Source organism: Hirsutella rhossiliensis, assembly GCF_020360975.1.
Source record: "Hirsutella rhossiliensis strain HR02 chromosome Unknown scaffold00006, whole genome shotgun sequence".
In the NCBI taxonomy this organism is placed as follows: domain Eukaryota; kingdom Fungi; phylum Ascomycota; class Sordariomycetes; order Hypocreales; family Ophiocordycipitaceae; genus Hirsutella; species Hirsutella rhossiliensis.
This window is the reverse complement of record NW_025408672.1, coordinates 3,263,213-3,289,801: the sequence shown is the minus strand read 5'-3', so window position 1 is coordinate 3,289,801 and position 26,589 is coordinate 3,263,213. Positions and strand designations below refer to the sequence as shown.

Sequence of the window (26,589 nt, the reverse complement as noted above, 5' to 3'; positions counted from 1 at the left end):
TTTCTCTATCACAGGAACGTCCCCAGCGCGACGACCCCCCTCTGCCGGTGCGGTGGCGGGGAAGAAACTGTGTTCCACGTCTTCCTCCACTGCCCCCTACAAGCTGACAACCGCAGGCTCCTCCCAGCCGCCCTCCGCACTGACGCCCTCGCACTGACGCCAACCTCCGTGCGCTCCTTATGCAAACTAGGTGCACGAGGGCTTCCGACCCAAGATGACCTAGGCGTTGGTGCCACCGTATGGCTTCTGCAGCGGACTCGGGTCTCGGCTGCGCGGATGAAGTGAAGGCAGTTGCCGACTGGGTGTGCGATTCGTAATCGACTTGGTTGTATTCGATGATAGGCTGGCGAAATCGCCTCTCTGTGCGAAAGATCGTCTTTCCGTCTCTTGAGACAGCGCCTGTTGCAGGGTTCCAATTGTATCCTCTTTGAGAAAGAGATCAAGAGATGCAACGTTTGTGTGGAAGTTTGGGATGTAGGCGACGTTCTGCAATCTGAACTTATCTGAGCTTCCGATGCGGATGAGAACGTCTCCGTATCCGTGGATCTCAAGCAGTGTGTCTGCCGAGAAGGCTGCTTCAGGCTCATCGCAGGACTTGTACGTGCCTTCCGTAAAGCGTACCGAATTGTTGCAAATGTGAAAGTCCGATCCGGAATCCATGATGAACGAGTCACGGAGTGGATAGACTGGTGATGTTGAGAAGGCTGACTTGATCTGTGGATCGGGTGACTGCTCTTGCTCCTGGTCCTTCTCGCCTTGGTTCTTTTTGTCCTTGGCTCTGAGTCCAGCGAAGGCAGTACCTCGGAATTCCGGTGATTCTTGTCGAGACTCTTCCTTCCTTTTACGATTCCTGATGGACCGTTCGATTTTGCCCTTGGTAGTAGGGTCTTTGAGCTTCTGATCGATTTCTTCCTGGACTTTGCTGTCCGGAGACCATCCTTCAGGTCGTACCGAGTCAGAGAGATATGGACATTCTGAGTAGAAATGCCTGTGACCGCAGAGGCACGGTGGTTTTCCTCCTTGGTTCCTGTTGGGTTTTGATGTTCGGGTTGTACCGGAAGCATCGGGCTCTCCTTCACCTTGGAAGGTGGAAAATGCACCTTTGGTGTCTGAGTTGCTGGTGGTTGATCGATACGATCGCTCGAAGATCTCACTGATCTTGATTCCGTCAGGGAAAGTCTTTTGCCAGTCGTCGTCCGGATTGGACAGGGCATTTGCTTCCATCTGATTGATCCAGACTTTGGAGAAGGTCGAGTCGATTGCGTTCACAGCTTTGAGGAAATGGCGAGTTGGTCGCAGGTCTTTCACGTCGGGTAGGTCGAGATTCTTGGCTTCGTTCAGGACGACTTGCCACTTCGAGATCCATTCTTCGACTTTGGACCGGCTGACTGCCTTAAGCGTTGCGTAGTATCGATCTGTGACTTCACTCTCCCGAGCCCAGTCGGTTGGTTTGACTCGGTTTTTCAGGATTGTGAGTTCCTTGGCCACATCATCTTCCTTGGCGATAATATCGTAGTATTTGCCAACGGTCTTCACGATGTGTTCTTGCAATTTTGCGAGTGCCTTAGTTTTGTCCTTGTAGGTCTGGAGCTGGCTTCGATGCCGTGCCTCAAGGATCTGAAACTTAGTAAGGCTGTCCCCTTGCAGTTGGTGTATGCCGGTGGCATTTTCCTGCACTTCTCCTGGCGTTGGTTCGACTGGCGGCATCAGAGCCGGCTTGCGCGCAACGGCAGGGTCAATGAAATCCCAGATTTGTTGATTCTTCGCAAATTTGCGAACAATGCTGATCCATAGATCCCAATTACCGGGGCCTTTGAGGGTGACCCGGGAAGAGACTTCGAGGTCGTCAGCGGCCATTTTGGCGTGCTTATTGTTGGTGAGGCAAACGCAGTGGACGCAATGTGTGTAGTAGAAACCCGGCTTAGCAGACCGGGCTCATAACTGTCACACAACAAGAGGCACGGACAGTATGGATGACTGAGCAACGATCGGGAAGGAGATCCTGTGAATCGGGCAACGAAAGACTCTTGATTCTCTATCTAAGTGATGGTGAAAAGTTGGCTTCTTATACTTGTGATTTTGGGCTGAGTGGCGATGTTGCCACCCAGGCAGCATAGATGACGACGTCACCTAGAAGGTTCGAATCCATCACTAATATGGCATTACGAACTGCTTGCTGCCTGTTAGGCAGCACAGTGAATGAGCGTTCCGATCTTGACACTTTTTCTTTCCTTCTTCTCTATCTTGATAGTAAACAGCATAGGGACTAGTCAGTTGAATCAACTCACTAGAGGCCTTTCACAGTATGCTCCTGAATCCTTAAGAGGGATCGGTCGATGTACCGGTAGACCCTGAGATCAATGCAAAACACTGGGAAGATAGATTCACCGTCGTACTGCGGGGTCCAGCGGTTGAACCGCAAATTTGCCACCATCATCTTCTATGTTCGAAAGCTAGAATATCGCGTCATACGGGTCAGCCAATCACTGTTCATTACCGACAGCCCAGTTATTAGTCTTCGGAGCTAAGTTTTGAACCCGCTTTCACGACACCTCACGCTTCACTTGTCGGCTTAATGCCTCATACTTTGCGTGCTCGTCAGACTGGAAGCCTTATTTTTTTCGGGCCCGAGAACAAGACGTTTACAACGAGTATCGCACATCGCACGACCGTAGATCTTTGATCGCACGACAGGCCCATTCTTCCGTGACCTTCGCCCCACCAGGCCCCCCATCCGATCTGTGTAGTCCGGCGCCGCTGGGAGTCACACTAAGTCACTAGGTATATCAAGCACCAAAAGTCAACTGTACGTCGCATCTGCCTCGCGTGGGGGTTGAAGAACTCTTGATTTTTCTATCTAAAGAGGGAATGCTAAGCCATTATAGACTGCCTGAAAGAGGGACTCTTGAGTAGTAGAAATATCCGATCAGAGTGTATGGAAGCTATTGGTATTAGGTGTCTCCAATTGGAACGTGTTCATACCTGGCTGGTCTGAAGAGGGAGAAAGGGTCAGGCTATTGGAGGCTGGGATCCCTTGTGTGATGCCCTGTGTGACACATCTTATGTGACAATCGATTTTCCTGCTGCCGTTTATTTGCCGATATTTGATCTATGGCCAGGGAAATCGTTGCGCTCTTGGTTTGTAGGTAGAGATACAAAGCCCGTCACAGAGCAGGACATTCCCTCAACGAAGCCTAATATCCTGGTTACAGGGAAGTTCCTGTGACCTGATAAGCGATGCCGGCCTTCCCCTGCGACGAGGCTATAGGTTAGCAGCTAGCGGGTTTAACAATCATATTCTGCGCACATCGGTACTGCATTGAACACAACGCATGTCCCATCCCTCTATGTACGCGTCAGCCCGCATGCGGACACGTAGAGGAGCAGTGAAATGCATCCTCATTCCGCCTGAACCTGGTTCTTCCCAACACGTTCGCTCGGAGAACATTGACAGTGGACACCGATCAAGTGCCGGGACCATAGCGTCAACGATAAAAGCATAACTATAGCATTTCTCTATGACATAGACAAGCATTGGCAGCAAATCCAAGGAATCAAATGCTTTAAATTCATGAAACTAAGCACTGTGAAGATGCAGACCTAGTCTTCTAGGGACTGACAACGCTATTCCCGTGATGGCCACCCTTGGTATGCTCTAAGCTGCCACCTCGGCCTCGTCTCAACAGTATTTTGAATTATGCACTCAAAGTCCTCCCCGCTCCTTACATATTGGGAAATAAAGCTCAAGATGATCCTTAGGCCCCAAAGCCTGAAAATAAACCCCCTCTTCATCCAAAGTTCTCTCCTTCCTCAGAGCATCCATCAGCTTGCCCTCGACACACCGCTTTCTTTGCTATCCAGATTCCTCTTTATTCTTGGACCTCTTCCACTGCCAACAACGCCATGGAGCCTCTTGATCTCGTCTTTAACCACCTGGTCTTGCCGCCCAAGCTGCCCAACCACCGGGATCTCGATACAGAAGCCATAGGATCAGCCATTTTGGCTCGCCTGCAGAGCGCCTGCCGAGTCGTAAGCAACAACTCTGGTGATGGCTGGCACGCTATCCAACGCTGTCTTTGCAAATGTAAGGGCATCGCGGAAGCGAGCTTCGATGCCCAGCATTTTCTGCGAGATATGGCCAATTTCCGCCCCGACGATGTTTTCTTGCTGCGCATATCGGAGCAGAATGCAGCGCTTTTGATCCGTCGTCACGTTCAGTCAGTGGCAGTCTCTGAATGGTGTGATGCTGCGTCCTAACCGTCAACATAGAAACGAGGAGCACTTCGTCATCTTCGAAGTCTTTGAAACCTCACCCTTGGCGAAACACGTGCTTGAGTCCGACAACGCTCTCGAGTGGGATTTCCCCGGCCGCGCCGCTCAGATCACCCTAGACGTGTTCCAGCAGCCTTCGTTCCAGGAAAATCTCTCTCGGTTCCTAGAACAAGCGGCTCAGGAACCGTTGCATCGCTTCGCCGCGCGTGCCAACAAGGCTGGAGCAACCCCCGTCGAGTCCAGAGACACCACCGACCCGGGTCTTTTGACTCAGTTCCTCATGCCCCTACTGGAGGCGACGGGGCATTCGGTCGACACGATCAGGGTACGAAAGCGCGTCAGAGACGATGTGAACATCTACAAGGGCGAATCTCCCTGGAGGAGAGACCCATCTTGGCTGGCCTTGCGCGTGGCTGTCCAGCGCCAACTCTGCCTCAGCATGGGCAATGAGAACGGCCGAGCGTCCTATAAGTTTTTGATCTGCGCCGTGCTTGCTCAGCTGCTCAAGGACTGCGCCGGAAAGCTCTCCCCGGGCATGACGCTTGTCCTGAGAGCCAAGCTGTGCCGCTAGGGGTGATAGATGAAGGCAAATTTTTTGAAGATTTTGAATGAAGGATGAATCAAATGAATTGAATTTTTTGGATCTTGATTCAAAATCTTCAAGCTCCAATTTTCGCGATTCAAGTTGGGTTTGGGCCAATTCAGGCCATTCATGAATGGTTTGAAGGGATCCCCTAAACGAAGTGAATTTGGTGTGTACCGGTACCTAAGCGATTGCAAAGATACCTCAAAAACGCCAATAAGTAGTATATATTGTAAGAGGCTGGCCCGGAGTTTATTCAACAAGCAGGTGCCTAGGTGTTGTCTATCTAGAACTACGGAGGAAAGAAAGCCGAGCTCGAGGCTTCGCCTCGAGTGCGAGCTTATATCGCTCATCGTAGAATGTTCTCGCAGCATCCGGCTCCGCGGAGCGGGGCCAGGGCATGACCCGCCGGGCCCGGTACAACCGGGTCCACCAAGCCGGGCACAGCCCCTGACATATATATAGCCTTCAGAGAAACCTCTCGATAATCCCGAATACTAAAAAAATTACCTGTCCTAGGTAAATCGACCGAAAATAAGCACTTTCAAAAGCTTTGCCGAATCCTCAAAATACGACGGTACAACGCGCTCCAATCCGCCATTGTACACGGTTACACGCCCGTATAGCCTCAATCCTCCGAAGCCTCCATTGTATCTGGACAGGGGGTTGATATCGTAGATTCATCGGCTTGGGAGGTAGGAGGTTTGTGGGTAGGGGGTTCGGTGGGAGCCTCAGCCTCGGTGGGAACTTCCGCAGCAGCAGGGGGTTGAGAAGGAAGATTCTCGTCTGAACGCATATTAGCATATACACATACAATGAGGGTATATTCACACCATCTACCTGCTTGCCCGGAATGTTGTCTGGTCTCCAAATAATACTGTTGGCGAATGGCAGGATGTCATACTCCATGGCCGCCTTGATCAACGCCTGATCGATCTTATCTTCCTGGGTATGCAGACTTGCAAATAGATAAATCAAATCAAATCCGGTGTCCAATTTGATTTGATTTGGATGGCAAAATCATGGATCTGATTTGATTTGATTTGATTTGAGTCGATTTGGATCTCATTTGGATATCTGGATAACTCCACTTTTTTCCCACGACGAAATACACTGAGCCGCCCCGATAAGGTCCGCTTTGAGGCGGCCTCTCTGAGCTGTGACCATCTGTCCGGCAAGGCTAAATATTCTCTCCGGCTCTGAAGACATTGCCGGAATAGAAAAGAGGTCGATTGCCATTCGCGACAAGCGTGGATACTGGCGTCTGCGGAGAAGCCAGTACTGGATGGGATTGTCCACAAGACAATCGCCCGGATCGGTACTGGCCACCCATTCTGCGTATTCGTCACGCGTGGAGGACGGTGAGGGCGCAGGTTGGGCGCCAAGTTTCCTAATTGAGGTCATGAAGTCATCTAGGTCCGTTGTCTTCCTTGCAGCTGTGGGCTCCTCGGGTATCGTATCTTGCTCGACCGCGAGGGTTCGGTACTCCTCCCATAGCTCTTGCACAGCCGCCCTTCCTCTGGCCAACCAGTCCGGATGATCGGACCACTGCGACTCGACGGTGGACCAGCGAAACGCGGGATGGAGGACGAGGCTTGCGAGGTACGCAGGGCTATCCTCCGTAAGGGCGTAGTATTGATCCAGCTTCATCCAGCCGAGATTGCAGCCGATTCGCAGGTACGGTTCCTCGTCCCGTTCGTGCTGTAGCTTTGCCTCTTCTAGGTGCTTCAGAAGCCACTCCATTGTGAGCAAAACTTCCCAAATCGCGCCGAATTTGCCTTGTCGTGGCTGGCCCTCTAGGCGCTTTGTCGCGATCTTCAATGGTTTCAGGATCGCCAAATACTCTGCAATAACGGACCAGTCCTCAGTGACCATCTGGTCGTCCACAATTGTAGGCTTCTTGCGGCACTTCTTCGGCATCGGCTTTGCCCCGTGCTGTGTCCTTCTCGCCACATATTGATTCCACTCTGTCACTTCCGCTTGGACCAGCGAATCGAGTGCATTGCGAAGCATGTAGCCCCGCTCCATCATCGCTTCGGACGAGTTCCAGCGAGTAGCGTTGTCCATGACCACATCGTAGGTTGTTTTGTCTTCGAGGCCCAGGGCGGTGTTCTCGATGGATTGGAGCATGTGGAGCCTTTCAATGCGCTGCCCAGACCTTTCCACCCAGTGAACGATATTGTGCAACTTGCCGATGGGGCCCTTGATCTCCAGAGTCTGACCTCATCTTGGATCTCTTTGTTGGCTTGGCAATCCTCTTCGAACGCGTCGGCGTCCGTGCCGAAAAGGATGGATCGGGCGACGAGGTTGATGATGTGGCCGCAGCAACGGAGCCGACGATGCTGCTTGTTGAACCCCAACTCAGCGCCCAAGTCTTCAAGGCACGTGTCGTTGCTCTCCGCATTGTCTGTGACAAAATATCCAACGCGATCCTCGAACCCATACTCGTGGATTATCTCGCTGACACGGTCGGCCAGGTTTTTCCACAGTGGCGACCTTCAATCCGTGGCAAGCCGAGGAGAAACGTACGGAACTTCCCTTCGTCATCAATAAAGTGTACGGTAAGGCCGAGCAGAGATGTGAATTTTCGGGAGGACCAAGCATCAAAGGAGACGTTGATGCGGCTGAGCGACCGACGAAGCAATTCCGTCACGACACCTTTGTGACAATTGAAGGAGCGCACAATCCAGTCGCGTATTGTGCTATGAGTGGGAATACTGCCCGAATCCGCAATTGCGCTGTTCGCGTAAGCCATAAGGTCGCGAAAGTACGGACTCTCCAGTTTGTGGAATGGTATGTTGTCGCATGCCACCCAGCGTATCAAGAGATGTTGAAAGCGAAGCGGTTCAAAGGACGAGATGAAGGCATTCATCAGAGCCTGATCCTTCGGTCGGTTGAGTCTAGGTCAACCACGTCGAAAAGAGTGCGTTGCTTCTTCCTCTGTGGTAGCATTGGCCCGCCTTTGTTGATGTGGTGAATTTCTTCCATGTGACTGTTCGCTTGACTTGTGGATGCAGCATCGTACATATGGGTAATTGTAGCCTTCTTCCCGTGGCAGGCCTTGCAAAGCCAAAACCGATGACCGGAATCGGTTTCTCGATATCGAACCCATGCTCCCATACCCATCCCGTCCGCGCTCTTTTCTATACTTGCGTATGGAGAAACCCAAGAGGCGATTCCAATCGATGCCTTCATATCCAACGTAGTCGATCGAAGGTGATGTGTCAAGGTCGGGGGAGCTCTCGGGAGCGCTAAAACTGGTGGACGGGACACTAGAAAGGGCGGCTGACAGCGCCTCGCCTTCTGCTGTATGCGCCATTGCAGTCAAGTGCAGAGCTGTCCCATTTTGGCCACCGGCTACAAATATTTCCCCCAGTAATATGGCAGACGCACCCAAAGATATATTTCACGATCAAACGTGTCAGGTAAAACGCAAAAAGAAAGCTTAGTGACACGGCCTGGAAAAGCAACTGCCAGTAATAAGCGACCGCTCTGGGCCGGGGCTGGCTCCCAAAAATGATTGGCCCAGGTCGCCATTGTGGGGCGTATCCAAATAATCAGATATCCAAATAAATTTGGATGTTGCGATTTGATTTGATTTGATTCAGCGCAGGGGCAATTTGATTTGATTTGATTTGGATAAATTTGATTTGATTTGATTTGATTTGATTATGATTTATCTATTTGCAAGTCTGGGTATGAGCACTCCGTAAAAGTGTTAGTACTCGCGCTGTATCTGCCTTCAAAGCGTGACGGCGGATCCCGAATTCGTCTCTACAGCCACTAAAGAGGCGTTCCACGTCAACTTCAGAGCCAGAGATAGAGAGAAGATCACGCGCCGCCGCAGCTAAAAGTGGCCACTCGTCCTTGTGTTCTTTCCACCACTTCCGTAAGAAATCTGGAGACTTTGCAATAGACTCGTTGAACTCTATTCGAGGAGTTGCAAACCACCGTTCAAGCTCCGAAATAGGGATCGCCGCGCCGGCCTCCGCCCCCTTCGCCTTCTTGATTTGTATGGCTCTCCAGTGCGCAATGGAGACTCCTTGGGGACGCTCAGCTGGTCTGGATTGGCTCATAGTTGAGTTTGTGGCATCCTGTGTCCCTTCTTGCGAACATGCTTCTGTTTGTTGTCGGCCCACTTCTCGATAAGTCCGGCTTTCTCTGCGAGCGTCATGTGACTACTGTTCAATGGCGGCTCTGGTGTATCCGCGTCGGGCATGTCATCATCTGACTCACAGTCAGGCTGGCCCGGGGGCGCGCAGACGATTGTATCTTCGCCAGTTAGAAGAGGAGACGAAGGAGCCGGAGCGGTGCTAGGATCAGGGCGCGCGCGTGCGGGATTCTGAAAGTTGAATTAAGGACGTTCAATGCGAGCATAATTCTGCGTTGGCAATTTACGCCGGGTCCTAGGGGCGAAGAAGTTCGCTGCGGCAGATGTTTTTGATTCGGCAGGGGCCATACTATGTAGCACGTTATAATTAGCTATCCACTCGTAAAGTAATTAAATAAGGAGGGGTAGGTTGGAGTTTTACCTGGTCTTGGCTCAAGGGCTCGAGAATGGACGCGCGACACAGGTAGTCGAAACAACACCAAATAACCCACAATAAATGTAAGGGATTCGAAGTTGAACGGGCAGGATAGCTCGTCGGGCAGGACGTTGATTCGGGGGCCGACCCGAAGCCGCTGTCGGATTTATTGAAGCAGGAATTAGGCGAGGTCGTGGTAAAATAATGCGGCAGTTGTCGCGAAGACCGTTGCGCATGCAGGCAAAAAGTGGGAAGGGCTGACGACCGTGTCTTGCCGACAGCAGGTAGAATTAACAAGTGGTCAGTGGAGCGCGAATAACGCGTCTAAACGCAGCTAGTTGGCATAATATATCCCTATCATGCAGATGTTGCGGGTACTTCCTGATCGTGCCAATTTTATGTGGATAAACAAGTAAAAGTCGTATTGGGCCCGAGGAGTAGGTAACTCCCTAACAGCCTCCAAATCGCGACCTGACGCAATTCGTGTCAATTCCAATTTTTCGCGCAATATTGAGATGTTGACGGGTCTGAACGCGTTTTTCGAATCAGCTTGCCAGAGGTTGTTTAACGGTATAAGTATGGTATTACATATCCAAAATGTGGACTGCCGAACGTGATACGTGCTTCAAATGTAGTTCTGCAACTAGAAAATGACTTAATCTATCGATCGCCTTCAGGATGATGTGGCATTTCTTAAGCAAATGTTAAGCACATGTATCGAGAGTTATATCATCCGAACGAGAAAACCCAGAACATCGAGTGGCACTACATTTTAATTGTGTGCATTCTGAAATGGCACTGTTCATAAGCTTCCCGGTGTTTTTGATGCTCCCTATAGGGTGGCAAGATTGGCGAAACGGTGGGGCGTATCAGGCACTGTTAGGGCAGTTATACCAAAATACATGGACGCCCTAACTACCCCACTTCCAATACATTCAGACTTTGCGAACTGGAGTGTGGACGGAAGATTTTTTTTTCGCCTTATATTTCGACTATATCGCCATTCATTCATAATTTGCATGAATGAATTGAATGAAGACTCCTGATTCTTTATTCGTCGAATTTGAAGACCTTGCCCGATTCGGCTTCATTCAATTCAAGGGTCCTGAGGCCGATTCGACTTCAAAATCTTCAAATATCAGCCCTATGTGCCGCCGCCTTGCCAAGCTTGAGCAGGAAAAGTCCAAGGCCTCCAAGTCCGCCCATGGTGTATACCAGGCGTTGTTCGACACCGTTGGAACCCAATGCGAGAGCATCATAGCCGAGGCATCACTTCAGATTGAGAACGCCTGGGACAACTTCAAAAAGGCTACGACACGACTGATCCCTCTGCTTCCGTCTCGCGCCAAAGAGCCTTCGCTTCACCTTTCGCTGCCGAGAAGCGGTGAGCACCTGCGGAACCTCCTTCAACAGCCGCCCACAATTACCGCCAACGACAACCGTATGGACTTGAGCCTACCTCCGCTGGAGAAGACTGCGATCCATGAGCTGAGTCAGCTCGCAAGCCGCTACTTCAAGCTTGCAGACCTGGAGTCGAGTGCCCTGCAGCAGTCTTATTTTGCAAGCGAGGCATCTAGGCAAGCATGCCAAGATGGCTGTGTCGCAATGGCCGAGTCGCTTTTTCGCCTCTTGGCGATTAGTGAATTCAAGTCTTATACTTCAAAGCCGGACCAAATGAGCCTCTTTATACTGAAAGTCTTTGAGCTTTGGGTCGAGATGGACAAGTGCGCAGTGACGGCCTGCCCTCTTTTGGGCGACTATCACCCCTTGTTCCCTGCCGAGGCTTTGGATGTCCTGCACCTCGCCGAACTGTCAGCCATGAACCGACTCCAACAAGTCCAAGGCTATCTGCGGAAACGAAGATTCAACTGCAAGTACCCGAGCGAGAACATCTTGTGCGGGCCGAGCAACAACTGTTTCGCTGCTCGCTACCTGCACGAGGACGAGAATGGCCGTTCGCTGCAACACCTGGTGGCCAGGATTGAGAGGAACTCCGAGGCGGCACGCGATGCAAAACCCTGGAGTGGCGGGAGGCCTGCCGCGAGTATGACAGGTTGAGCGAAAAGATTTCATCCGGAACCTGTGTTTGCACCTTCGACGCCGATGGATCGCGCAATGTTCACGGCTGTGCCAAGTGCTATCACTGGCGTGTCCGCAAGAGGATGACTATTTCGGTCCACGAGTCCTATCTCCCCGCTGACTCCGTGCAAAAGTCAACCGTTGCTTTCGAGCTCGCCATTCCACCGTTTATCCAGACCTATCGCAACGCTACCTGGAAGATTCTGCACCAGCTCGGGCACCCGGGTTCAGTTGCCAAGTCGGCCTCACCAACCATGCTGCTCAAGAGCTACTCCCAACTGACGCCGTACAATCAAACTGAGGCCAACGGAATCTCCATGGCTTCCGCCAAGAAGTCCTTTCTTCAGACTCACTACAAGCAGCAGCGCATGAAAGTTGACCTGCCCAGTGTCGTCTTGCCTTGTGGACTCAGCTTTGAATACTACGACGAGGGCTCTCAGTCTTGGGTCAGCAACTTCAAGGATCCCGTCACCTTTCAGCATTTATGCGGAATCCGCATTCCGAGAGCTTTGCTCGAAGCCGCCGTCGCCGATCCACGAATGCCTACTTGGACGGATGGTCCGTCCTCGTTTCAGACTGTTGCCAGCCAAACCAAGTGCCCCCTACAGAGTGCACAGACGATGTACTGAGGGACGTTCATGTCATTTTTCGCGATGAGTTGTTCTGCAGTCGTCTCCGGGAGCAGATTGAGAAGCGCATTCGAATGGTCAAGACCAACTGGCGGAGTCGCACTACATGGAACTTCTCATCACACTGGCCCTTCGACTCCATGGCTTGACAAGCGGAGGAATGCGTCAACAGGCGTACGAGCTGCTCAAACTTGCTCGCCGGGCGACACTGCAATGGAGCCTGGACCTTCGCGACAAGATTCACAATGAGACCGATGCCAACGAGGCATTGCGGGTGGCGCAGTACAGGTTTCAGGCAGCGCTGCTCTGCAGACGAACCTTTCGGTATTCGCCGACCGAGAGGGAGACTATGGACGCCGAGGAGCTCAGCGCGTTTGTAGAGGCGTCTATTTCCTTGCAGCAAAGTCTCGTCGTTGATCCGACCAGGCTCACCCCCAATCAGGAGAGCATGTTAATGAGAGACTTGAAAATGGCATACCGCTTCCGATCTATTCTGCGAGAGTCTGTCCAGAGCAACCCAGAATTCCTGGGCTCGGCTTTCTGTGGCGCGAGATCCTGGGAGCCTCGAGAGCAGTCAAAGCAGCGCTTTACGCAGTGGAGGTTTTTGGACAAGCCAAACGACTCATGGATTGCCTCTGTCATGAGAAGCGAAGCACAGCATGGGGCCGCACCGCAGGTCTTTCACTACAACATCGTCGAGGGCCATCTTCTCGTAGATGGCCAGCCGTTAGGAAGACCGCCACTGGATATTATCGGATCAACAGACGTCAAGTACTTGTTTGGTAAACGAAATTTACTGACATATCCTTCGTATTTGACTGGTATGAGTCATGTCGTGGCCATCCCTGTCGATGATCATCATATTCATTTCGGCCGTCGCGGCGATGAAGTTGTCATAAGGGCCATCCACTGGACCCGTGGCCGGACGGATCTTCTTGAGTACATTCCGGGCAGAGTCTTTCGAGGGGAGTCTGACTTTGACTTGCCGTCGGAACTGGTTGACAGCTGCGCTCACTGGCTCAACCTCTCCACCGGGGACCTTGAGATCCGAAGACAGCCAACCATCTGGACCTCTAGGCCTGGAAACTGGACTCTCAATGTTCAAACTCGTCAGGCCAAACGTCGTGAGACTTACCTGGTTGACCCTCACTCGGAAGTCTTTGGCAAGATCAAAGACATTCTGCAAGGCTTCGAGAAGTCAGAGAGAATCACGGTCTATCAGCCCCCCTATAGGAAATCTGTCCGTGGAATTGAAGTTTCTGGAGCTCTCTTTCGTCGTCAATCGCAACAGACTGCTTCAGTGTCGGCAGCTGCAAGCCGAGATTGATCCCAAACCAAGACGCTGGAGCTCTTTACGGGTTTGAGGGCAAAATTGTTCTCCGAGACATGGTTGATGGGCACCGGCGAAGTATCATTGCTGGCCTGGGAGAGCTTTCCTATCAACGCCGCGGGATTCACGTTGCCGTTCGAGTCAAGGATACTAATGCCTACGGCAAATTTGACATCGACGGCGTTCTTGGACGTCTCACATGTCCGCCGGAAACGCGTCTCCTATACTCTATGGCCTTGTTCCACGCATCAACCTCTTTCCCTCTGCCGGATCCGCTCACAGCCTCTACTGGGGCCGAAGAAGCGTATCGGATTCTCGGCTCTGGTGCCTGTCAACCCTGGATGCCCCTGGCCGACGGCAGTCGTTTGATTTTGAAAGAAATTGAGCAACTTTGTCCGCGGAGGGATTACTACCCAAGAGACAAGAGGATTCTTCAGACTGTCCAATGGAATCGCGACCTGACCATGGAAGTCCAGCACGACAGTTACGGAAGGCTTATTGGGGAAATTCTTCTCAAATCCATGCGCCTTCACGCATTTCACACTCAAGAGCCGTGCGTCAGCTCGGCAACAGAAGACGACACGCATTCCCTCCAACACCGCGCCACTGTACGTCGAAGTCTCTACGAGCGAAGTCTCACCGACAGCTCAGTGGAGCGGAACGAGAAAGTAGTGGTCTACGAGTCTAGAGATCGCATCGCTGGCTCCCGCTGCGGAATCAATGTCTACCAGACGGCCAAGATCCTCTACTGCCTACCATTCAAAATTCCCAAGACGAGTCTCGCCCAGATCCTCCAAGATATCCCCGGGAAGATCATTGGGGGATTTCACGCTGTTTCCGATAGCCCCTGTGGCTCCCTGGATGCCTTGGTCGGCAATGATGTCGGCGAGCAGTGGGGGAGTTTGGTGAACCTTTGCAGGAATGTAGACGACGACAACATCTATGATGTCGTTTTCCGCCTCGGGCTGCTGGCTTTCAGCACGAAGCCTAATAATGCGGCAATCAGGGCATTGTGTGCATTCTCGAGACTTGAAAAACTGCGAGATTTGCAGCCACCAGACTGTCCTCTCTTCACAGACTTCAAATACCGGGCATCCCTGACGCTGGAACGTCTGGAAGAGCTGATCTTAGTCGAATTGCCTGCTCATGAGCCGCAGCCCGCGACGCTGAAGCATCAGAAAGCGCAGTCCGAAGGTCGACGGGAAACCAAGCGGAGAAACGTTGCGAAGGGGTTGGCGAAACACCTTCTCGCTCAATGGCCTTGTGCTACACCCTCCACGGTGGATTTTGATGCTGGCGACACTGAGATTCCGCAACCCATGGAGAGAGTGCACTCGGAATGGACCCGGCTGCACAACAACCTGACGCTCTCGGAATATCTCGATGAGGCGCAGGCAATTTTGGACCGCCACATCGGAGGCGCGGAAACCTCGAGACCCAAGCCTTGGGATCCCTCAGAGGGAACTGGTTCGTCGGCTCACGGAACAGTCGTCCCGTCTCTGTCGCAAGAGCTTCTGCTCAAGCAGGGGCCTAGCGCTCCTCCCGTTGGCAACTTGTGCCCTCTCTCCCAGGCCATCAGCCCTGCCTCGGATAAGGACGAAACTTCTAAGGGAAGCGCTGAAAAGAGAGAAATGAAGGAACTTGGCCAGATCTTGACAACATTCGCAAACTCGTCGAAGCCACTGTGGCAGCAGTATGGCAAGGACTTGCTTCAGAGTCACGACGCGTTGCGCGAGCTTGGAGACGAGCAACAAGGTCAAACTAACGTAGAGGAACTGGAAAGTATCGACCAGAACATATCAATGGCCCGCGAAGTGGTCTCGAGATGCGTTGCTCTCATCGCCAACGCGCTGTCCTTAAACGACAACCGGTTTCGATGGCTACGGCAGGGAAACCTCTGGCCCCGAGTCTCTTCAGTTTCGCTCCTCCAGCAACTGCGGTCAAACGACAAGGCCATATTTGGCCCGGGAATGAAGGAGCTGCTAGTGTTCTATGGCACCTCAATCACAACTCTTCAGTGGCTTCTGAGAATTAGGCATGCGTTCCGGAGAGGGGACCGTCAGAAGCTCCTTGAGCATTGTTCGGACAGAGGGCACAGCAACTGGGACCCGATCGAGTTTCCAGATTGGCTGCTTCTGGAGATTGAAAGCAACCTCCTCATTCGTCGTGAGCAGGTTGAGGTTGCCAACGCAATCATCTCTCCGCCTTCGTCCGCGAACTCTGTGCTGCAGCTCAACATGGGAAAAGGTAACACGCCCAGCCACACCGAAGGAGACATTCCAATCGTCGCGTCTCTCCATATGTTGATCAAGAACTAACACAATCTACAGGAAAACATCTTGCATCGTGCCAATGGTCGTTGCCGTTCTTGCAGACTCAAAGCAACTTTGCCGGCTCATCGTGCCAAAAGCCTTGCTGCTCCAGACTGCCCAGACTTTGCAGTCCAAGATCGGAGGCTTGCTTGGACGTGAGATGAGGCAAATTCCGTTCTCTCGACGCACCCCTTCGAGCTCGGACATGCAGAAGCTCTACGTCGATCTTCATCGAGACATTCTTGGCCGCTCCGGTGTCATTCTCGCCATTCCAGAGCACATAATGTCATACAAGCTGAGTGGATTCCAGAAGCTCGCCGACTCCAAGCTCAAGGAAGCTCGCGAGATGATGGCCATCCAATCTTGGTTGACCAAGACTTGTCGTGATGTGCTCGACGAATCAGACTTCACGTTGGCAGTCAAGACGCAGTTGATCTACCCAAGCGGACAGCTCGTGCCCGTAGATGGGCATCCCGATCGCTGGAAGGTAGTCTAGGGCCTTTTAACACTCGTACACGACAATCTGGCTGATCTGCGCAAACGGTTTCCTCATAGGATCGAGGTGGTTGAACGAGCGCCTGGTTTTCCCATGATTTACATTGTGCAAAGCGAGATTGAGGACACGCTCCGCAGCAGAGTCACCGACACAGTTTGCGACGGACACACTTCGATTCTTCGCCTGCCCAGCTCCTACACCGATGCTTGCAAGGCGTGTTTGAGGCGGGTCCTAACCGAGGACAATCCGGACCCCGAGGACTTTGCAAGTTTGTCAAAAGAGTTCGCCGCAAAGCCATCGCTGTTCAAGAACGCTCTGATTATTCGAGGCCTCTTGTTGAAGGGAATTCTTCTCCTCTGCCTCAGGAAGAGATGGAATGTCCAATACGGGCTGCATCCGAAGAGGGATCCTCTTGCAGTTCCCTTTGAGGCAAAAGGAGTGCCGTCCGAGCAAGCCGAGTTTGGCCATCCCGATGTTGCCATAATCTTCACCTGCTTGTCCTTTTACTACGCAGGCCTCACGATCCACCAGTTCCAGGAAGGACTGGGGAGAGTGCTCAAGTCTGATGACCCAGCCTCAGAGTACGATAGCTGGACTGCCGGATGCGACTCCCTCCCGGAAGCCCTCTCCCATTGGAACCTCATCAATGTTGATGATACCGGACAAGTTGAGAAACTCTGGAACCATCTGCGGCTGAGTCGAGAAGTGCTCGACCATTATCTAAACACCTTTGTTTTCCCGCGCTACGCGAAGCAGTTTGCCGTCAAACTGCAGTCTTCAGGATGGGATTTGCCTCTCTTGTCTTCATGTTCAGACGAAAAGAAGCTCACGGCAAAGACAACAGGGTTCAGTGGCACCAACGACAATCGAAGGCTGCTGCCCCTGACCATCAGGCAAGATGACCTTCCGAGCCTGAAGCACACCAGTGCCGAGGTGCTCACATGCCTTCTCCAAGACAGGAACCGGGATTGTATGATCGCAACGAGCCATGGAGCGCGGCTTACTGAGGAGGAACTACTCAAGCACCTGTCCAACGCAAAAATTCGGCTGTTGATCGATGCTGGGGCCTACATTCTGGAGATGGACAACCAAAGTCTTATCAAGAAATGGTTAGAGAAAGACACGGATGCAAAGGCAGGAGTTTTCTTTGCACGCATGACAACCGAGCCTGGGTTCGGTACCGAGATGGAAAGGAAATCCTCTTCTAGCCACGCCATTTGCCGAAAGCCTGCAGGAATGCCTCGTCTACTTGGACGAAGCCCATACTCGTGGTACTGACCTCAAGCTCCCACCACACGCCCGCGGGGCTCTCACCTTGGCTCTGGGGCAGACCAAAGATCACACAGTTCAAGGTATGCAGCGACTTCCCTTGTTTCTTGAACCTCAAAGCTAACGAGTACGGCGTAGCTGCCATGAGGCTTCGGCAACTGGCCACGACACAGTCCGTCACTTTCTGCGCTCCACCAGAGGTCTACCGCAGCATCTTGGATCTGCGTCGCAAAAAGGACGGGATGCGAATCAGCTCATTTGATGTCGTCCATTGGTTGCTCGAGCAGACGTGTCGAAACAACGAGCAGTTGCGCAGCCTCTTCAATGCCCAAGGCATCGACTTCTGTCGCCGGACAAGTGCCGCTCGGCAATACCCCAAGTTCCTCTCGGAAGAAGCACACACATCGGCCCTCCTAGAAGTTATCAGATCTCCCGAACAGATTATGCTTGATGAACTATACGGGAGCGCCGCACAGACCCCGAGGAACAATGCACCGGAGAGCTTCCACTCTAGCCTTCGCGGGATTGCAAGGCAGCTGGAGCGATATCCTGCTAGCTGTGGAGACAGCTCGTCTCTTACTTACAGTTCACTCATGGAGGAAGTAGAACAGGAGCGAAGTAGAATTCCAGGTTGAACAAGTCCGCCAATTCCAGAAACCTCATCACTACAAGAGCCTCCGCTTCTCCGGTCTGCATCCGGCCATCTCATCGTTTGTCCAGACGGGACTGCTCGACGGAGATTCGGGGTTCGAGTTGGTGTCTACCTTTCTTGCAAACACAGGCCTGGGGAAGAAGTACAATGTTCGCGCTCCAGGATCGCGGCTTTTCGTGTCCGCCGAGTTCACGCACACGATTGAGAATGGGTCTGAAGGTCCGAACGACAACTTTTTGGTAAGTTCCGATGACTTGACTTTGTCACTTCTCGGGGCGATAGCTAAACGAGCCGAGCAGAGACCGATCGAGTGGGTTCTGTGGGGTCCTGTTCATGGGACAGCTTTGGTGATCATTCCGGAGGAGGTGGAGCTCTTGATACCGGTCATCAGGGCCATGGAGCGAGCGCCGGTACACCTGATCCCCTACGCTGCATCGACGACCAATAACATGGTCCATTCCAGCGAGTTGGCCGGCTACGTCTTGCCCTCCCCTCTGCTGAGCAGCCCTTTGCCTTCGTGGCTTTCGATTGAGCTGGGGCTGCTCGGTGCTAGACTGTACTTCGACTTTGAAGAGTATTCGATGCTCCTGAAGTACCTGCGCTCAGTACTCAAGGTTGGCAGCACCGCATCTGCCGGAGCTGCATCTGGTAAAGCTTCCAGAAGCGTCTCAGCTGGAGACATATACACCTTTCTGCTGGAGTGGTTGAGCGTCCGCCGTAAAGGACAGGACATTATGCACACTCCAATGGGATACATTTGTCAGGGTCGACAGTTGGAAGCGAGTCACCCTTCTTTTCCACCAAGGAGACATGCAAAACAGGGGTTCGCAAGATTGATTGAAAGGGTGGAGAATAGCGGTCCGGGGATTTGGAACCCGATCTGAGCCAGCCACGGGACTAGCGAGATAGGCCCCAGGATATCCATACCATCTCCCCATGACGTCGAAACTCGAAGCCAAGCCACCTGTGCATATCGATAGACGGTTCTTTCAATTCTCGCAGCAGGCCCCTTGGTGATGTCTATATAAAGCCCATAGCATCCCGACGGGGACTGCCAATCAATCTAGAGGGACATCGTCAAGAACCATCACGCGATTGAGATCATTCTCGAAGTTCTGTCAACTTGCTACTCTTTCGATCGTTTCATTCCTAATGAAGGCGGGAGCATTTGTCGTTGTTGTTCGTTGCCTGCGTTGCGTAAGCAGGACAGATCTGATGTTAACGGACGACGTACATTTGCACGGATATGTGAAAATCGGGTACAATCTGTCTATTGCACTAGTTGCGCGAAGAAGACTGGCTATCTGGGCTTGTAATACAGTACGCTAGGGGATTGACGGGTTTGCGGGCTCTTTCGGGTGATCATGTTTCCTGCCAGACCGAGAAAATGTCGACTGCGGCGCCATGGCATGATACGGAAGCAAAACGTGACTCTCTGTCGGCTGCATGACGAGCGAGACGGCGGTGTCCCGGCGCGGAAATCCGTCCGTCGCCAGGTTGTAGACAAGCAGACTTCCCAGTGTCCTCCCGCCGCTGCAGCAAATGGCCCAGTGGCTGGTTGTGCTGTTTTGGACTCGCCCTAGGCGGCTCACTAGGACGCGGTAATTACCCGTTGGCGGGGCCTTCGGCAGCCAACGGGTATACTTCACGAAGTACAAACTTCACTACAAACTTCACTACAAACTTCACCACAAACCTTCACCACAAACTTCACCGCAAACTTCACTACAAACTTCACTGCAGACTTCACCGCAGACTTTAACTCTCTTCTTGACAAGCTTCGAACTGCTACTACTCTAAACTCCAACTTCTTCCCATTGCAGACCTGCCACTGGGTCTGCCCCAATATTTGCCCGCTACTCACATCTATCGTTATCTCCCAGAACTTTCATGTGAACGATGGTTTAGAAGCTTCCAAGTCTGCAATTTGCGAGCCTGCATTCTCAGCTGCGTGTGTCTTTGGGGCGGGGCGCTTCGGGTGGAGTGGAAGGCGCTTGCTCTTCCGTGAGTCGCCTCGGTGATGGATTGGTTGGCAGTTGGGTGTGTGCGGTATATTGGTATTGAGCTTCACGGCGGCGTCTTCGGTCTTCAGCGCGCCGGCGGTCCATATCGTGCAAGACGCGGAGGATCTCGTCGTGGGGAACTCTGACAAGCGGTGAACGGCGCCGATGGGACCTCTGCGATTCGAGATCCCCCAAGGTGCGCCTCACCTCTTCGGGTGAGACCGTGACTGGGTGTTCTCGCGGCATTCTGTAGGGGGATGGCTGGAAACGAGTGCTAGGAGGAACAAAGGGGGAAGGCAGTGGTCTGCTACTGGCGCCCGGGAGCAAGCGGGTAAACAAACAAAGGGGGAAGGCAGTGGTCTGCTACTAGCGCGCGGGAGCAAGCGGGCTCGCGGAGTGGTCAAGCGGCCCGGGACGGCCCGGGAAGTGGGGCGGGCGGGCAGTTTGCGGGGAAGGAGGCGGAAGAAGGATCCTTTCGTCTCTTCGTTCCTCAAGGCAAAGAAAAGATCCTCTCGTCACGGTCCTGACTAGCCGGCATTCAGCTCTGGCTATTCGGCATGCAAAAAAGGGTTTAATTACAATGAGCAGTCGGACCAGCACAACCTCTTTGACAATGCTCAATTTGCTGAACCCTGTAGTCGGAGGCGCAGTAGTAAATGGCATCTCTGTCGCCAATGGTGAAACCTTCGGTCCAAGTCAGCAGTCGACTATCTCCTGTGATGCCTAGGTCAAAATTACCTAAAGTATCTTGGAGATACCATCCACAGTAGTTGTACCCAGACGAGCAAGGTCGAATGGCAGCAGCCTTCACGGCCGAATCACTGCCTGCGAGCACAATGGTAGCAAGGCATAGAACAGTAGATGAAATGAAGTGCATGATGACAAGCTGCGTTTCTCGCAATAAAATGAGGGTAAGAGTCAATCTGTTCATTGTCGTCTATCTAAAATGAATGTGAGAAGTTCTGTCTCCTTATAGTCCTGAGGGAATATGACTGCCTTGCGGTGGCGAATTGCCACTTGCCACCCAGGGTGCTTTTGTAATGTTATCTAGAAAGTTCGATGACATCGCTTATCAACCGCGCATTTCATTATACGCATCCTGAATGCGACACACCCCCCCAGTCTGAGGGAAAAGCCCTCAGGCTGTGTGGTATTCACTCCTCATCGTCAGAGGGAACGTGGTGAACTCGTGGAGAAATGTCAATGAGACCAAGTTGTTGAACAAAGGCCTTGAAGGCTTGGCCAGGCAGTGCTTTGGTGAGACCATCCGCGATCATTTGGTTCGTTGGGATGTACTCGACCTCAAAGTGGCATTCTTGAAACGTTTGCCTTGCCCAGGCGTTGTGAATATCGACGTGTTTGAGAGCAGTTTTTATACGTGGAACGTCGGCTGTGATGAGCCTGATCGTCTGTGTGTTGTCACACTCAATAACGGGGTCGTTGTCAAGCTCCAGATCGATTTGCTTGAACAATCGGAGGAGGCTGAGAGTCTCTTTGGCCGTGTGGGTGAAGGCGAGGAGCTCTGCCTCAGTGGAAGAAGTAGTAACAGTGGTTTGCTTCGTAGCGTTCCACCAAATTGGACCATTGAAGAGAGTGATGAGACATCCTTGGGAGGATTTCCTCGAATCAGGGTTATCCGCGAAAGCAGCGTCGGTAGCAATCCGGATTTCCTTCGGCTTGGTAAGAAGTTGGAGCTCGTTGGAATTTCCTGAAAACTCAAGCGCGAAGAATCGTGTTGCAAAAAGATACTCAAGCATCCGATCCATGATTTCATGGTGCTTGGGAGACGGATTCATCATGTGTTCAGCCAATTTGCTGACACCAAAGGAAACATCGGGTCGAGTTGATATCGCCACAAAATTGATCGATCCCGTTTTCTGTTGAAAAAGGTTCACGCTTTCAGGAGTGGCCTGTCCGTCGTGAGGTTGAAGAGAATTTCCGGGCAGCGGATTGCCTCGGAAGAAAGATTTCTTAGTGATTCCATACTGGGTTGCAATCTTGTCAATGTACGAATCTTGGCAAAGCCAAACCTTACCGGCATCTCGGTCTCGAATGACTCGGATCCCAAGGAACCAAGATACTTCACCCTGGTTGGTGAGTTCATAGTGGCTTTGTAGCTGTGTGATTAGATGGTTGACATTATCCTCGTTCTTCTTCCGATAAAGAATCGAGATATCATCCACAAAGAAGAAAATGATGCACCAGTCATTTACCTGGATGTATGGTTCATCAGAACAGGTCTTGAGGCCTAGTTCTTCAAAGGTGGTCGTGAGTTCCTTCTGCCAGAGCAAGGGTGATCTTCGTAGACCATACAGGGCTCGGAGAAGCTTGAGAACCCAGCCAAAACGTTTAAATCCATCGGGGAATTCAACGTACACGAGTTCATCTAACTCGGCGTTCACAAAAGCGTTTACAGCATCAAGGTGCCATGATTCGAGGTCGAACTTGCACATCAGGGCCATCATTATGCGAAAGTTGCGCGCTGCAAGCGTCGCGGCATATGTGTCCCTGCTGTTGGTTTCTTGTAAGTCTCCGCGGACGCAGAGGCGGGACTTGAACTTGGTCAGGTAACCATGCTTGTTGAATTTGTACTTGAAAGCCCAAGTGAGGGGAAGGGGTCTTCCAGCGGTCGGATCCATCTGATCGCGCCGAACGGGTTTGAAGGTGCCTCGGGAAAAGAGTGCATCAACTTCAGTTTTGCCAGCAAGTTTAAACTGGTCTCCAAAGGGGTGAGAGTCGAGTTCTCTCCAGGATCGTGGTTCAGGGGGAAGGCTCCGCTTGTGGAGTCGTTCCTCCCTTGCTGTTCGAAATGCAGCGTGAAAGGAAGCTGAGGATGAGACTGTTTCTCGCTTGAACTCGGGCTGAGCGTCTAGTTGGCTCTTGAGGAGTCTTGTCCACTCGATTTGGCTCAGGCTCGGGGTTTAGAGGCGGGGCCTCCCGGGCAGCAACAAAAATCGTGTCATGTGGGTCCGGGGGTTGCTTTGGGGGAAGCAGTTGTGGTGCCTCATCTTGGAAGCACACGCGTTTTCAGGGCGGACTGAGAAACCATCTGATCGTTGGGCTCCTCATCCTCTGACTCAGAGTCGATGTGCTCTGGGAACGGGATTTCTGGTTCTTTAATGATCAGGGGAATGTCTCCAGCAGATTTCTGGTAGACCTGTGATTCATCGAAAGTGACATCACGGACTCGGCGGACTTCCGAGCGTGATGGAATCCAAATGCGGTAAATGTTATGGGAATCGTATCCCACGAGATATCCAATCTCAGCGTGTGGTTGAGTCTTAAGGTCTCTCTTCTGAGTACCTTCAAGCACAGTAGTTGTTAAAGGATATGCTCTACAGCCATATGCCTTCAGGTGAGTGATGTCGGGTAAAGGATTCGCTGAGTAACCTGTGTCTCGGTTGCTGTCCCTAAGCCACTCGTGTAGCCTTTGGAAAGGAGTCTTCCAGTTCTCGCGAAGTTGAGGTGACCGGTTGTATAGGTAGGTGGCGGCGGTCCAGGTCTCAGGCCACATATCATCATCGAGATTCGCCTCGACGTGCATGTTCCGAGCCCTTGCGCCTATCACCCCCCCAGAACGCTCGGCAGGGCCGTTCTGTGCCGGTGTGTGAGGAGCAGTAGGTTCATCCTCAATGCCCTCATCATCTATCCATGTAACGTACCCGGACTGGAGTCCACGGTCGTTATCCCGGTGAACGACGCATACTTGGAGCCTCCATTGGCGCCAAATGTACGAAGAAAAACGTGAAAGCGTTGAAATAAGGGTCTCTTGTTGACTGTTCGGAAGTGCGTAACAGAAAATGAGCCCAGAAAAGTCATCCTTGAGTAGCAATGCTACCTTCTTGCCGTTGTAGCTTTGGTGCATGCTGAAGAGGTCAATGTAGATCCGCCAGAAAGGCCTTGGAGAAGTTGCCTTGGACGGTCTTCGTGAAACTTGCTTTTTCGCTTTTGCGAGGGAGCACACCTGACAGTCGATCGTTGCTGGGCCTTTGATCTTGCATCCAGTCGTTGTCTCGACGAGGTGTTCCAATGCAGCGGGGTTCAAGTGACCCAGACGTCGGTGCCAGAGTAGTGCCTCTTTCGGATCAGAAGGCTTGGGATCCTTTGAGGTTACGGCGGCAATAGCAGGCGGCAGGGAAGGGGAAATTGGTGTGAATTCGAGGACGTTTTGTCCGTGCATTGGGGTCGTCCTACATATCTCCCAGTCATTCTTTGACACGACTCCTGTCATAAGAGTCCAATCGATTCCTGCCTTGCGGAAACGGTCGGCTGATGCAACGTTGGTATGAAAAGACGGGACGTGTAAGGCTTGGTTGAGTTGGAAAGTTCGATTGTAGCTGACGTTAATGATGACGGTGCCTCGACCAAGGATAGGCAAAAATTCCTTCCCCGAAAGAAGTCTTTCTCCTTCCTCTGCAGATTGGTAGTCAATAAAACGGTGCCGATCCCGAACTACGTGGACATCTGATGCTGAATCAAGCAAAACAGAGTCTCGAAGCGGGTAGACGTATGATGTGGATGCGGCTGCCGGTGGAGGTGAGCTTAAGGTGACTGCAGCAGTTGCTGACGGTTCACCCGTACTCGGAGTGTAGTTTTTGTTGCCAGAACCATCCTGTCGATTCTGACTCTGCCCTTTTGAGTGTTTGAGCATACGTTCGACTACCCCAACTAGGTGTGGTTTCTTCTCAAGAAGCTCTTTCTTCTTGGCCTCTATATCGGTCCTCGGCTGCCAGTTGGTCGGCCGAATCGACTCATTGTAGTAGTAGCAGTCAGGGAATCGGTGGTCCTTGCCGCATACACACGTGGGTATCCGATGTGTGGTCGAAGAGGAGGAATCATTGTTGGAAGAGGATTGAGAGGATCGTTTGGTGTTTGTTTGGCTGGAATGCTCGCCCTGCCAAGTGGCGAACGTGCTTCCGCTATTTCCACCCTTTTGATCAGAAGTGAGGGAATGAGCCCTCTCAAAAATGGTACTGATCTCAATGCCGTCTGGAAATCGACCTTGCCAGAGTGGATCGATGCCACGGGCTTCGTCTTCCATTTTGTTGAGCCAGTAATGAGAAAACGTGGGGTTTACTCCCGAAACTGCCTTAAGGAACAGCCGAGTCGGTCTGAGGCCTTGGGCGTCGGGGATACCGAGCTGTTGGGCTTCGGTGAGGACTTGGTGCCACTTTGTGACCCAATCCGAAATCTTTGTCCTGTCGGGCGACCTCAACGTGGAATGAAATCGGTCAAGGACGTCTTGTTCTTGTGCCCAGCTGGTAGGCTGAATCCTCTGCTTGAGGACCCTAAGTTCCTTTGCAACGTCATGTTCGTAGGCAATGGTGTTGTAATAGTTCCCACAGGTCTTGACGATATGTTCCTGTAGGCTTGCTAGAGCCTTCTGTCGTGCCTTAAAGATCGAGTACTCATGACGGTACTGGGAAGTCAGAAGCTCAAAAGTTTTGATCTTGTCAGGATTGAGGGTTATGAGTGTTGCCTCATCCTGCAGATCTGATGGTTCCGGTCTCCGTGGTTCCCGTGGAGCCGGGTTGAGGGGTCGACTTGGGTCGACAAAGTCCCAGATTCCGTGCGCAATGGCGAATTTTTGAATAACGCTTATCCACTGTTTCCAGTCTGACGGGCCGTTAAGCTTGACCCGGGACGAATCGATGGACGCTTCCTTGTGTGACTCCATCCTGAGTGCTGATGGTAGTCGATAGACTGAGCTTGTACGTCTTCGTGGACGTAGATCTCGATAGACTGAGCTTGTACACCTTCAAGGGCGTAGATCTCAAAAACTGGCGCTGTCGCTCTTCGTGGAGACGATTTGTGCCAAAGCGTAGGTGCAAGAGAATCCGATGGCGCAACTAAGGGCCAACCGGGCTCATAACTCTCGCAATAAAATGAGGGTAAGAGTCAATCTGTTCATTGTCGTCTATCTAAAATGAATGTGAGAAGTTCTGTCTCCTTATAGTCCTGAGGGAATATGACTGCCTTGCGGTGGCGAATTGCCACTTGCCACCCAGGGTGCTTTTGTAATGTTATCTAGAAAGTTCGATGACATCGCTTATCAACCGCGCATTTCATTATACGCATCCTGAATGCGACAGCGTTGATCGACTCGTAATTTCTATAAATGATGCTTGTTGGCCTTTGCTTTAGAGCTGGGCACTATAACTTGAATATATATTCTCTTTCAAGCGGGAGAGTGATGTCTTTTATAATGTCAACTACGCTGCGCCTCCTCAAATTGTTGATGAGCTAAAAAAAATGTCGGAACTCGGAAGCGGGTCAGCTACTTAACTCAAGGTAGAGATGGACCATGACGCAGCAAATGATCGAGGGCAGGCTGCAGTTGGCGGACCGGACCGTTCTCGATGCTCCAACATGGTGTCTAATGTTGCAGTATTGGACATTTACCCTGTAGATGCTCGTAAATTGTCACGAGGAAATAGG

At 52.0% G+C, this 26,589-nt stretch overlaps 4 protein-coding genes across 4 annotated transcripts; 2 read left to right on the top strand and 2 right to left on the bottom strand.

The window, feature by feature from the left end:
* Positions 1 to 219: 219 nt before the first annotated feature.
* Positions 220 to 1,224, bottom strand: HRG_06628 (uncharacterized protein; the record flags this gene model as incomplete). The annotated part of the gene is made up of 2 exons (XM_044865099.1): positions 220 to 938; positions 1,101 to 1,224. 2 exons carry the CDS (start codon positions 1,222 to 1,224, stop codon positions 220 to 222), a joined length of 843 nt encoding a protein of 280 aa, XP_044720039.1.
* Positions 1,225 to 3,903: 2,679 nt separating this feature from the next.
* Positions 3,904 to 4,843, top strand: HRG_06627 (very large low complexity protein; the record flags this gene model as incomplete). The annotated part of the gene is made up of 3 exons (XM_044865098.1): positions 3,904 to 4,029; positions 4,090 to 4,217; positions 4,270 to 4,843. The coding sequence occupies 3 exons, from the start codon at positions 3,904 to 3,906 to the stop codon at positions 4,841 to 4,843; spliced, it is 828 nt and encodes a 275-aa protein (XP_044720038.1).
* A 1,077-nt stretch (positions 4,844 to 5,920) lies between these two features.
* Positions 5,921 to 7,727, bottom strand: HRG_06626 (transposase; the record flags this gene model as incomplete). Its single annotated transcript, XM_044865097.1, has 3 exons — positions 5,921 to 7,057; positions 7,102 to 7,262; positions 7,385 to 7,727. 3 exons carry the CDS (start codon positions 7,725 to 7,727, stop codon positions 5,921 to 5,923), a joined length of 1,641 nt encoding a protein of 546 aa, XP_044720037.1.
* A 2,800-nt stretch (positions 7,728 to 10,527) lies between these two features.
* HRG_06625 (very large low complexity protein) lies at positions 10,528 to 18,989 on the top strand (the record flags this gene model as incomplete). Its single annotated transcript, XM_044865096.1, has 13 exons — positions 10,528 to 11,276; positions 11,435 to 12,018; positions 12,173 to 13,286; positions 13,346 to 15,585; positions 15,651 to 15,666; positions 15,750 to 16,218; positions 16,294 to 17,336; positions 17,455 to 17,579; positions 17,635 to 18,028; positions 18,083 to 18,098; positions 18,151 to 18,387; positions 18,448 to 18,796; positions 18,970 to 18,989. The coding sequence occupies 13 exons, from the start codon at positions 10,528 to 10,530 to the stop codon at positions 18,987 to 18,989; spliced, it is 7,356 nt and encodes a 2,451-aa protein (XP_044720036.1).
* Positions 18,990 to 26,589: the final 7,600 nt, after the last annotated feature.